The sequence below is a fragment of the Gavialis gangeticus genome, unplaced genomic scaffold (genome assembly GCF_001723915.1).
Source record: "Gavialis gangeticus isolate Ggan-Ray unplaced genomic scaffold, GavGan_comp1, whole genome shotgun sequence".
Taxonomy (NCBI): Eukaryota; Metazoa; Chordata; order Crocodylia; family Gavialidae; genus Gavialis; species Gavialis gangeticus.
In genome coordinates, this window is record NW_017729032.1 from 51,734,245 (window position 1) to 51,746,791 (window position 12,547).

At 43.6% G+C, this 12,547-nt stretch overlaps 1 protein-coding gene across 4 annotated transcripts in view; it reads right to left on the reverse strand.

The window, feature by feature from the left end:
* The window catches only part of STARD13 (StAR related lipid transfer domain containing 13), a 591,561-nt gene that overhangs the window by 34,215 nt on the left and 544,799 nt on the right, over positions 1-12,547 (reverse strand). For all 4 annotated transcript variants that reach the window (XR_002098906.1, XM_019524484.1, XM_019524483.1 and 1 more), the window contains one exon: positions 2,339-3,735. Coding sequence is in view for 3 of the 4 variants with exons in the window: in XM_019524484.1 (XP_019380029.1) it covers positions 2,339-3,735 (1,397 nt within the window). In the remaining variant the exon portion in view is untranslated. The remainder of the gene's footprint in view (positions 1-2,338; positions 3,736-12,547) is intronic.

A 12,547-nucleotide genomic window follows, 5' to 3' on the forward strand; every position in this document is an offset into this window, starting at 1 on the left:
CTGGCTCCTACCCTAGGGGTCTTTAAGAGGAGGCTAGATGTACAACTTGCTGGGGTTGTTTGACCCCAGTACTCTTTCCGGCCATGGCAGGGGGTTGGACTCAATGATCTGTTCAGGTCTCTTCCGACCCTAGAAACTATGAAACTATGAAACTAAACTATCATATTGGGCTGAATTAGGAGCGTTGTCAGCAGATCGAGGGAAATGATTATTCCCCTCTATTCAGCACTGGTGAGGCTACATATGGAGTACTATGTCCAGTTTTGGGCCCCCCACTACAGAATGCATGTGAACAAACTGGAAAAAGTCCAGCAGAGGGCAAAAAAAATGGTTAGGAGGCTGAGGCACATGCCTTCTGATGAGGGAAAGGGGTTTATTTAATCTGGAGAGGAGAAGACTGAGGGGGGATTTTAATAGCAACCATCAACTACTTGAAGGGGGGTTCCAAAGAGGATGGAGCTAGACTGTTCTCACTGGTGGCTGATAACAGAACAAGGAACAATGGTTTCAAGTTGCAGCAAGGGAGGTTTAGGCTGGTTATTAGGAAAAACCTTCTCACTAGGAGGGTAGCGAAGCACTGGAACAGGCTGTCTAGAAAGACTGTAGAGTCTCCATCTTTGGAGGTTGTTAAGACTCGGCTAGACAAAACCTTGGCTGACATGCTCTAGTTAGGGATGGCCCTGCTTTGAGCAGGGTGGTGGACTAGATGTATTTCTGAGGTCCCTTCCAACCCTAATTTTCTATGATTCTATGACCCTTTCTCCCTAATTCATAATGACAGTTGACCCATAACACATCTCCAAACTGTAAGTATCAGTTAGTGAGGTCCTGCTCTGCATTTTGCTTGACAAATTCAGTGAATCTCATCATTTTTTCTAACTATATTAGAGATAGAGGGAGGAAACAGGTAAATTCTACATAAGAATAGATGGCCATGCTGTTAACTTAAAGACTATAAACGTATGCATGACTGTACATGCAAGCTGCCGTGTATAAGTTAAGTCACCTCTCCAGAGTTAAACTTCTATGCCTGGAAGCTGTACCATCAAGGATGTTATATTTTTCTAGGTGTGCAGGGTCCTAAATGGAAAGTAGAGTGCATGGCATTACAAGCCTGCTAACTAGCTTGGAGGCAATATAACTGGCTGCCGCTCAGCTCACACAAACTGCTATGAGCACATGGTTACACTGCTTCCAGCTAAGGAGGCAGACTGCCTGGAACAGCAGTGTTCTTGATGCAGTGCTGCCAGGCATGGCAAGTTTATCCCATGAACATGATTACAGGATCATAGGAAACTGGGGCTGAAAGGGACCATACAATCTCTTCCAGTATAGCTCCCTGCTCCAAGCAGGAACGTCCCTGACTAAACAATCCCAACCAAGTGTCTGTCTAACCTGTGAGATTTCACAACTTCTCCAAGTAGCCTGTTCCAGTGCTTGACAACCCTCATAGTCAGCAAGTTCCTTCAAATTTCCAACCTAAATTTATGCTACTGCAGCTTGAGGCCATTGCTCCTGGTCCTGTCTCCTAGAGGCACAGAGAAAAGCCCATCTGCAGCTCTCTAGAATTGCTCTTCAGGTATACAAAGACTGTTATAAAATCTCCCATCAGTCTTACCTTCTCTAGACTAAATTACCCTAGTTGTTTCAGCCTTTCTTTATAAGTCTTGTCTCTCAGGCTCCTGATCTAAACTGTCCACATTTTCCTTGAAGTGTGGGACCTGAAACTGGATACAGTATTCCAAGTGAGGCCTCACCAGTGCTGAATAGAGTAGAAGAGTCACCTCCCTTGATTTGCAAGTGATACTTCTGTTAATACAACCCAATATGCTGTTGGCTTTTTTGGCAACAAGAGCACACTGATGGCTCATATTCAACTTATGGTACATCATAACTCCTAGGTTCTTTGTTGTACTACAGCCTAGCCAGTTATTCTCCAGCCTGTGCATGAAATTATTCTGTCCCACGTGAAATATTTTGCACTTGTCCTTTTTAAATAATATCTGATTGATTTTAGATATGAATATGGTGCCCTGTTTAACAGAACTAAATAATTTACAGAGGAAAAAGAATATTCTTGTTTACTTGAACTCTTGTATTCTTCACTTTTTTTTTACTAGGACTCCTTTTCTATACCAGGATACCCTTCCTCTAAAAGTCTAACTGAGCCTCGCTTCACATTTAGTAACATGGGAAAGGCAGCGTGATTGTGACCCCCAACAGCTGCTCATGGTCCACAGCTTGACAGCTCCTCACTTATTATTTTGTATTAACTGTTTTGTATGAACAATTAATCATTGCAAATACATGGGATTATCTATAGAAATCTGCTACCAACCTGCTTGGCCGGGTGAGAGATGCTCCCACACCAGAGTCTCTCCTATCCCTGACACCAGTAGCTTCTGACTCATTGAGGGAAGTTCCATCTCTATCCATGTCACTTGGTGTAGTCCGACCATCAGAAACAGAGTTTCCTTCAAAGTCCAGTGTGATCTGGGTGGTTGACTGGAATGGTAATGATGTAGATTCCCCAACAGACAAATCATTATTTGACATATCTGGCAGTACATTTTTTGACCAATGGTCAACAACCTCTTGAAGTCCATTGACATGCTGCAAAATGTCATCTAAATGAGGGAAAAGCTCATCTTTTTCCAAGTCCAAAAGGTCTCCAGTGCTGGCATACAAATGGGAACCTGGCACATTGTCATAAATACTAACTCTGCTCTCCTTAGGACAGCAAGTTATCAATCCGACCTCTCTAGGAGTAGAGCACTTCTGTTTGCCCAGAGAGATGCTGCCTGTTCTCCAGTTAACATTGTTACCATTGTCTGTAGGTGAGAGACTTTCAATAGAAAGTGCCTTTGGAAAAGTTCCAGGTTTATGGTCTTTGGGAATATGTACAACCAAATCCTCTTGGGAGTGAAATTCATTTTTATGATTTTGGTCTACTACTTGTTTCAGGGTTGCTCCTGAAAGGACATCCAAGTCCTCCAGATACATACCACTTCTCTTGTTTGTTTCCTGACATTTGCGTTCCTTTAAACATGGTGTACTTACTCCACTACTGCTGTTTTCTGACTGACTACTGTCATTGCTGGATTTGCCAGAGAAGGAAAGTCCTTTTTTGACTGTCTCCTGTGCTAAATTTTGGAGATCTCCATTTACTATCTCTACACAGTGCAAGTCCTTCAAGGATTTTGGCTCATACTGAAGAACAGGTCCACTTATATCTAAAACAACAGTTTTTCCTGAGCCTCTTAATTTTCCATGTGTTCCTTTAGCTTTTAATGTCTCCATACGCTTTAGAAAGGTTTTGGCTCTGGTTCGTGTTGGTTTTTCATTCTTAATGTTCAAGGAGTATTTTATGATGTCTTTTGGATCCTGGGTACTAATGACTGAAGAGGAGTCATGCATATGTGTGCTTTCTACCTCCTGCTCTCCTGAGCTGTCATGTACCTCCCTGATAGTGCTGCTGATGCCAGATGGACTCCTGTTGTCACTTCCCCCACTGCTCTCGCTGTGAATAGATGAGACGTCAGGCTCACTCAGGTCTGTTAGCACACTTTCACTGCTTGTGGTGTTTTTCATTTTAATGTCCCCTGAAGATCCATGTCTACCTGACCGGTGAAGCAAGGTGTCAATATCATCCACCCGAGACCATCTTCTGCTGGTTCTTTGGAAAGTCCATTTATTACTGATAGCACAGAGGTCTTCCTCATCTGAATCTTCACTCTGCAAAATAGCATATTACACTTTGTTAGAGGCAGAACTTCTCTTTTCTTTTATTCTTTTCTGATTATGTATTCATTTACTTACTTAATTATTCAATTTATATGCCACCCTTCCCTACAAAAGCTCAAGGCAACTTATAGCAAGAAAACAGAGTAACTTAAAAATAAGGGAGTGACTAGAGGATCAAAACAGTTTAAAAAGGAACTAGAACATCAAGATAAAACAGAGAACTTGCTGAACAGCATCTCAATCTAGTTTATATTGATGAATGCCTGACCAAAGAGGAAGTCCTTACTGTGCTACCAAAAAATGACCAGGCTTGAGCTCTAGTGAGCCTCAGGAGGAAGAGACTTCCAGTGAATATCCTTTTATTCCAGTCTTTTTCATTTCACAAGAAATTCTCAGAAATTAATATACTATCAAACAATAAATAAAGCTTTGAACTTGCATTATAGAACTCCTGGGCAAATCGCTGTATCCAGCTAGAGTCTACTGACTTCAATGGGGCAGTCTGCCTGCCCCCTACACAAGAAAGGAATGAAGCATAATAAAGTGATTTCTGATTTCTGAAGATGGAAATACTAGTTAGTATCCATTAGGTGTGTCTACATGTGCAATTAATGTGGACCAATGAACTCTGGAGTTTTTTTGCTCTCAGGCACACCATTTGAATGCGTGTCCAGGAGCAAAAAAACACCAGAGTAAGCTGCTCCGGGGTTGATTCATGTGTACCACCTTGAGCCTGGTCGGAGCAGTTCAGGCTAGCAGGGGACCCAGGGGATCAGTCTGCCAGCCCAGGGTTGCTCCAGCCAGGCTCTGTGTGCTGCAAAGGCGCTGGCCTCAGGGTGCCTCAGTGTAGGGGCTCTGCAGCATGTGGAGACAGGGGAGCAGCCTTGGGCTGGCTGATCCCCTGTTTCCACATGCTGGGAGCAGCTGACTGGGGCACAGGGTGCCTCAGCACAGGGACTGGATGCTGGCTAGCCCTGCTCTGAGACACCCTGCTCCAGCCAGCTAGAGCAATGTCTACATACGCATTGTTGTGCACAAAAAAACTCTGCAGCAGAGTAGTGCTTGTATTTTACAAGACTATCCTGTTGTGGAGCTTATTAGTTTCATGCGCCCTAAAGGGGTGTATGTGCAGATGCCGAGACATTTACTGCACAGGTAATTGGTCTGTTGTGCAGTAAATGTGTTATGTGGACACGCCCAATATTACAGACTTTCCAGGGGTGGGGTGAAGGTTAAAGACTGTGAAGTGCTTCATTGCTACAGCAGTTAGGCCTATATAACTGCCTATATAACTGCAATAGGCCTATATGACTCTAATAAAACCTAGCAAACCATCTATGTTAACGTCTAACAAGATTCAATTTTCAGTTAAACTTACTTGTTTGAATATACAGTATATACATAGATATATATCCACAATTACTAAAATAACTGTCAAAATAATACTTAGAAATAAAAAATGCCAGCACCATAAACTAATCCACAGAACTGTAAACATGTAAAATAAAATAAAAATCTGCAAAGCTCAATCTGGCCTTTTTCTAATCTGTTTCCTCAAACAAAAATGACATACTTTTTGCAGGGACCAGGAAGTCCTTTCTGTTTGGCTCACTTCTCAGTAAGCAGCTGATCCAGACCCTGTTGATGCTAATGAGAATCCTTGCATCAGTTTGGTGCCAGGTCCATACTCAGCTATTGTTGCACATTTGATTTAACGTAGATCAAACTAAGTTCACCTAGCTGACATCCAAAGAGCCTTTCTCATTCCTGAATGCAGCAGTATAGCAGTAAAATTTGACAGACTGTCAAACTAAAGCAAGGTACTAAACTAAGCAGGCCATTTTGAGACTGGAAAACTTCTCAATTTAAAAAATGCATTATTAGCAGTATTTGCATATGCAGCTTTGAGAATAAAGTTAAACTATCTTCCATAGGACTGGACTGCAACTGCTGCAATCTAATTAAAAATGTAAAACAATTTATAAAGTAAAAGTAAAGCTTGAAGGCTGTAGCTTACAAAGAAATCAGTACCATGTCAGATCACCTCAACATCAATTTACAGCTGCAAACTTTTGTCAGTGTGTTCCTTAAAATTTGCCATGCCCACTTTATATCTTGTCCAATTTGTAAAATAAACCATTGCCACACAACACCCCTCCCAGTTTTTGCTTGTTTCTGAATTATGTATAAAATGCAGAACCCAGTTGTTCAGAAGTCAATGCGAGTTCACTGGAACAAATGCCTTAGTTCTGCTGTTAGCTACAGAAAACAATTAAACAGCTTAGAAAAGGCACCAAGAAAAGAGCTAGATGTGCCTTAACTCTGCTGTAGTCATGGATGCCTATATATGGGCTCTGACACATTCCAATTAGAACGCATTGGAGAAGACTTGATTAATCAAGTGTGCTGGAGTGTTCTAATTACAACACTCCAACATCCTGCAGCATCGCATGCATTCAGCGCCCCCTATTTCAAAATGGGGGTGGGGGCACTTTAACTAAAACTCATTGAATAAGCTTTAGTTATAGCACCCCCACCACCATTTTGGAACACAGAAGACTAAATACACATGATGTGGTGGCATTTTTATTAGAGCAGCTGCCTGGGAGCTGCTGCAATTAAACCCTCCCCACCCCAAAGCATGTGTATAGGCATGGTGGAACACATGATAGCATTGCCTCCTGGGTTGGAGGACAGCATGCTGCTGAAGGGAGTGCGTGGGAAGGAGGACTGCAAACAATTGAGGCACTCTGTACTTCTAAATACTTTAACAATAGCTTCACATATAAAGCATCCAACTGTTGATGTCTTCAGGGCGCTGAACAATAACAAACACTATAAACACAGTGCTGACATAACAAGAGACCCTGAAGCAGCTTCTCAACAGATATAAATCACCATAGGTCCATTGCAGTTACTGTAGCCATGACAATGTACACCTGCTGGGGAACTATCCCTCTTTTTTTCTTAAAACTCAAACTAATGAAACTAACCAACAAAATGTGAACAATGCCGAGATCAGGCAGGGAGAGGCAGTGTGAGAGGGGAGGAAACAAGGAGCCAGCAGCAGTTCTATACAAAACCTCTTTGGGAGGAAAAAAGTTTTAAGTTGCTTTTGAAAAACAAGTGGAGATGAACTGAAAGGGATAGTGGCAGGGAAACGTTCTGCACTCTGCCACAAGAAAGGTAGGATTGCTTCCTGGAATGGATCAGAAAAGGCTCTTATGTCTGCACAGTGTTAGAGTGATGTTGCAGCCATGATGACCCAGGCAAGAGGCAAAGATTTCTTAGTGTGATATCTTTTATTGAACCAACTGCACAGTTGGGGTAAAGCTAGACAAGTTTGTGAATACAAGACAATCTAATTCAGGTCTGAGAAATCTCAGAGAAATCTGAAATCTGAGAAATCTTAGACCTGCAGAATGCTCAGACCTGAAGAAGAATGTCTCGTCTTTGAAAGCTTGTCTAATTTATCCAAACTAACATCGAAAAATGCAAGTTTTTCTTCTCCACCTTGGGAAGAAAACCTGCAGCATCCTTATAGGCTCAGCAGTGCTATGCTGGTTAGCACTATGGAAGAAAGAGACTTGGGGGTCATCATTGACCACAAGATGAACATGAACCTGCAATGCGATGCTGCGGCTAGTAAAACGACCAAAACGCTGGCTTGCATCCATAGATGCTTCTCAAGCAAATCCTGGGACGTCATTCTCCCCTTGTACTCGGCCTTGGTGAGGCCGCAGCTGGAGTACTGCATCCAGGTTTGGGCTCCACAGTTCAAAAAGGATGTGGAGAAGCTTGAGAGAGTCCAGAGAAGAGCCACGCACATGATCAGAGGTCAGGAAAACAGACCTTACGACGACAGGCTGAGAGCCATGGGGCTCTTTAGCCTGGAAAAGCGCAGGCTCAGGGGTGATCTGATGGCCACCTATAAGTTTATCAGGGGTGACCACTAGTTTTTGGGGGAACGCTTGTTCACCAGAGTGCCCCAAGGGATAACGAGGTCGAATGGTCATAAACTACTGTGAGGCCGTTTCAGGCTGGACATAAGGAAGAATTTCTTTACTGTCCGAGCCCCCAAGGTCTGGAACAGCCTGCCATCGGAGGTGGTTAAAGCACCTACATTGAACACCTTCAACAACAAATTGGATGCTTATCTTGCTGGGATCCTATGACCCCAGCTGACTTCCTGCCCTTTGGGCGGGGGGGCTTGACTCAATGATCTTCCGAGGTCCCTTCCAGCCCTAATGTCTATGAAATCTATGAAATCAGACTTCCCCGATAAAATACAGATAATTCTAAGAACTGCAATTTTAAGACTACTAGCAGTCATGCTAACTCATGCAAGTTATGGCAATATTAATACTTGTCCACTACGACAAGGTCTAAGAACATTTCATTTCATGCAGACTGAGTAGACATCTGATTAAACTGAACTTGAGTCTCTGCTGACCCAGGGTGAGTGACTTTGTAGGTAAAGACTTTGGAACCATTACTAGTGAAATCCCTTCAGTCCTCCACTCCCTCTGTCTCAAGAATATAAGTTTAAAAAAGGAAACTGACCGACATACAGAAGCTTCCTGGCTTATGGAACAATCACCAGCATGTTATGAACTTTTCTTATTATTTAATGAAATAGAAAACAATTTGTCCATTTAAAACTGACCTGTCAACATTCCCCTCAACATCTAAATACAAGGATTTGACCTAACAGATGGACATAAAAATGTACATAGTTCTTCTCTTCTAGTTCTCAAACATCTACTTGCATTGTCAGTTCCCATTCTGATACAGTATCCCAGAATGCACTGAATTAGTCATGTCAATTTAACCATGTAAATGTGCTGTTGCCTTTCAAAATGCTAGTTTCTTGCCACTCTTATTATCCTAACAATTATGCAAGGGTTTATATTATTATATACCCTTTGGAGCGTCTGTGGCTTGATCTTTATTGAGTGAGACACTAATTCCTGCCACAAATGGGTACACTCAAGGGGTCAGAACATTGTTTCTGATATTCTCTGATCTTCATCTTTTCACACAACTTCTATTATCACCTTCCTGCTCCAGTCATTGAACAAGTAATAAAGACACTAACAGGCACATTCAGGGAGTCCTCTAAAGCCATTAAGGGTGGTAAAAGGGAACGGGGCAGGTTTCTTTAAGAGTTACTGACAGCATTTGTCAAAGAGTTAGAGGAGCTTTAGACAGAAAGATCCCTCAGAGTTGATTTAAACTAGAAAAAGTATTTTCCTCAAACAGAAACAGATGCCAACAAACTGCAGAATAGAACATTTATTTTTAGTGGAATTGTGCCACATTTTTCCAGCTGGGGACAGGAACGTACATGATTCCACAGCTGCAGGAGGCTGCTAATCCAAAAGCTAATTTCTGGCTGTCCAAAATACTTCAGGATATATTTTCAGCACAATACATGGGGAATCAACTGGGTAACTTTCATTGAGGTTAACAGGAAGTGCATAACTAACACCCCACCTAGAAAATGTATCTCTGAGTGAAGTGGGAGGGCATGTGGAACATGTATTCAACCCTCATTGGCTTGCTCAGTAATGGTCTCTGGCAGCTTGCTTGGCTATGTTTTCCTAAATCACTCAGGCAGCTGAACACTAGACAAGAGCTGTACTTAACTTCCACACTGAACCTCCAACGCAAGCTATAGTGGGCTGTTTTGCATTTCAGTGCTGCAAGTAATTTTAGAGGCTATTTGTAGTAATATTATGTTGACCTCCTAATATCAGATACATAGGGAGCAAGAAAAGATCTGGCTCCACTGTAGGACCTCTTCTGAAAACCCAGGGTATAGGTGATGCAGAAGGAGGTGCATGGGGGGGCACATGCCACCCCCACAACCTCCCCCCACTCCTCCCCCGAGATTGGCCCTCGCTGGCCAGGGAGTGCGGAGCACCAGTGCCCCGCCTGAGAAGCGCTGATGGCACTTCCAGTTTTGCTGCCGGTGCTTCCGGGGTCAGTGCTCAGCCGCTGGGGGACCTCCCTCCCCTAGTTGGTGACCAGCCACTGGTGCCCTCACAGTCGGGAGGCACAAGTCGCCCATGACCCAGGGGTAGCCCACAGTCAATGCACACAAAAAGGCAGAACTCCTGAATGCATACTTTTTGTTGGTATTCCTGAAACCCAGTGAGGGCTGCTCATTTGACCAGAGGCCCAGGGAACAAGAGGAAGGTAACAGCCTACACAAAATCAGCCCAGATCCGGTGAAGGATCTTGTACAACACTTGGATATCTTCAAGTCCACTGGACCAGATGACCTGCACCCAACAGTCCTGAAAGAACTAGCCAAACTTAGAGCAGCGCCATTGGCCAAGCTATTTGAAGAACCGTGGAACTTGGGAGTGGTCCCAGATGACTGGAAGAAGGCCAATGTGGTTCCCAACCTTAAGAAAGGGAAGAGGGATGACCCTGCAAACTACAGGCCAGTCAGTGTGACTGCGGTCTAGGGTAAAATCTTTGAAAAGTTGGTTAAGGAAGCCATCAACTATAAGCTGGTAATAGATGGGGTGCTAAACAGCAACCAGCATGGCTTTGCCAAGGGCAGATCATGCCTGATGAACCTTGTGTCCTTCTGTGACCAGCTCACTAACCATTTGGACAAGGGACTTGAGGTTCATGTCATCTACTTAGACTTTAGTAAAGCCTTTGACTCTGTCTCCCATGGGATTCTCTCTAGCAAACTGGAGTGTACTGGGCTGGACCAGTCTACAGTGAGGTGGGTGGACAACTGGCTCAGAGGCCTCTCCCAGAGACTGGTGATCATTGGGATGGCCTCATCCTGGAGGGCCATCTCTAGTGGGGTCCCCCGGGGATCGGTGCTCGGACCCATGCTGTTCAATAAGTTCATTAATGATTTGGATTAAGGGGTAGAAAGCACAATGATAAGTTTGCAGATGATACCAAGCTGTGGGGAAATATGGGCACACCAAAGGATAGGGATAAGATCCAGGAGGACCTAGACAGACTGGATTTATGGGCAGAATGAAATCAGATGAGGTTTAGCAGGGAGAAGTGCAAGGTCCTTCACCTGGGTAGGAAGAACCCCCACCACACCTATACAATGGGTAGTGGCCTACTGGCTGGCACAACATGTGAACCAGACCTGGGGGTCATGATTGACTAGAAGATGAATATGACCCAATAGTGTGATGAGGCCAAAAGGGCCAGTAAACCTCTGGCATGCATCAGCCACTGTGTGGCCAATTGATCCAGGGAGGTATTCCTCCCTCTCTACTCAGCATTGGCGAGACCTCAGCTGGAGTACTGTGCCCAGTTCCCAGCACCACACTTCAAGAAGAACATAGATAAGCTGGAGAGGGTACAAAGAAGGGCCATCCATTTGATTAAGGGCATGGAGGGTAGGCTCTATGAGGAGACACTCCGGGAACTGGGCCTGTTCAGCCTGAGGAGGAGAAGGCTGCAAGATGACTTGTTAGCTGCCTACAAGTACCTCAGGGGGGAGCATCAAGAACTAGGAGAGCAACTATTTAGGAGGGCACCTCAAGGGAGGATGAGGACCAATGGGCATAAACTAATAAAGGGTAAATTCGGTTGGATATAAGGAAAAACTTGTTCTCTGTAAGGGTCACCAGAATCTGCAAGAACACTCCCAGAAGAGGTTGTGCAGTCGCCCTACTTGGAGGTGTTCAAGACAAGGCTGGAGAGGCACCTTAGTGAGCTCATCTGAGCCCAATACTTCCTGCCCACGGCAGGAGACCAGACTTGATGATTCTACAGGTCCCTTCCAGTTCTATGATTCTATTTCCATGTTCTTTACCTGTTGAATAGAGGGATGAGCCAGTTCCTAGCTCATCTACACCTTGGAGTCTCTCCCATCACCAGCTTTCCTTGTGGTTTCCATCTTTCTTGGTCTCCTTGTACTCTGCTCTCACCACTTGCCCATTTCTTTGCTAACACATTTTCTCCTGACCCAGTTTTTCTTTATACCTGCCCTCCCAAGTCTCCATCGCTGCACCTGCATAGTCTTCTGCCTTATACATCTATGGAGTCAACTATCTTCTGTTGACTCTAAATTGTTAATACAGCCTTTACATTGTTAGCATATATTTTCTTTTTTCTGATCTCAAATGAATGTCAAGTCTTCACTGTGGTGAAAACATCTGATGTAGAAAAAATGGCGGGAAATATTTTTTAAAATAAAACTGCAATAAAACAATCAATTTTCATCAGTATTTCACTTTTAACATTCTTTCTTTTAGTTTGGCTACAATATCATTGATAAAAGAAGATATTGATACCACTTCAAACAGCTTAATGCAGTAGATGTTACCCAAAGAAGGCTTTGCTATATGTTTCAAAACATAAATTATTTTGAATGAGCTCAGTCTTTTCATGTTTTTGCCTACATCAAACATGTCTCACACAGTGTAGTGAATTAACTCTCTTTGTTCTGAGATTAGACCAGGGATGTATCAAGGAAATCATATATAGGCAAAAATATACTAAGTCCGAAGTAATGAACACGTGGGATTTCACTGGAGTATGCACAATTCCTTAAAGAGATAAGACAGGATGGATACTACAGAGGTTCTGGCCAGAGGGCATGACACCCTTTGGGCACTTAATGAGTGGGGTCATGAGGCCCACAGAAATTCAATTATAGTATTTGGGCTCAGACTAGAAGTGGGGTTGCCATGGAAAGAGATTGGGAGCTGATGCTGTGGAGGCTATTTGATGAAACATTATGCACAAGACCAGGAAGGAAAAATATACCCAGCAAGCTGCTGGGAAGAGATGGCCTCCACCTCTCTCT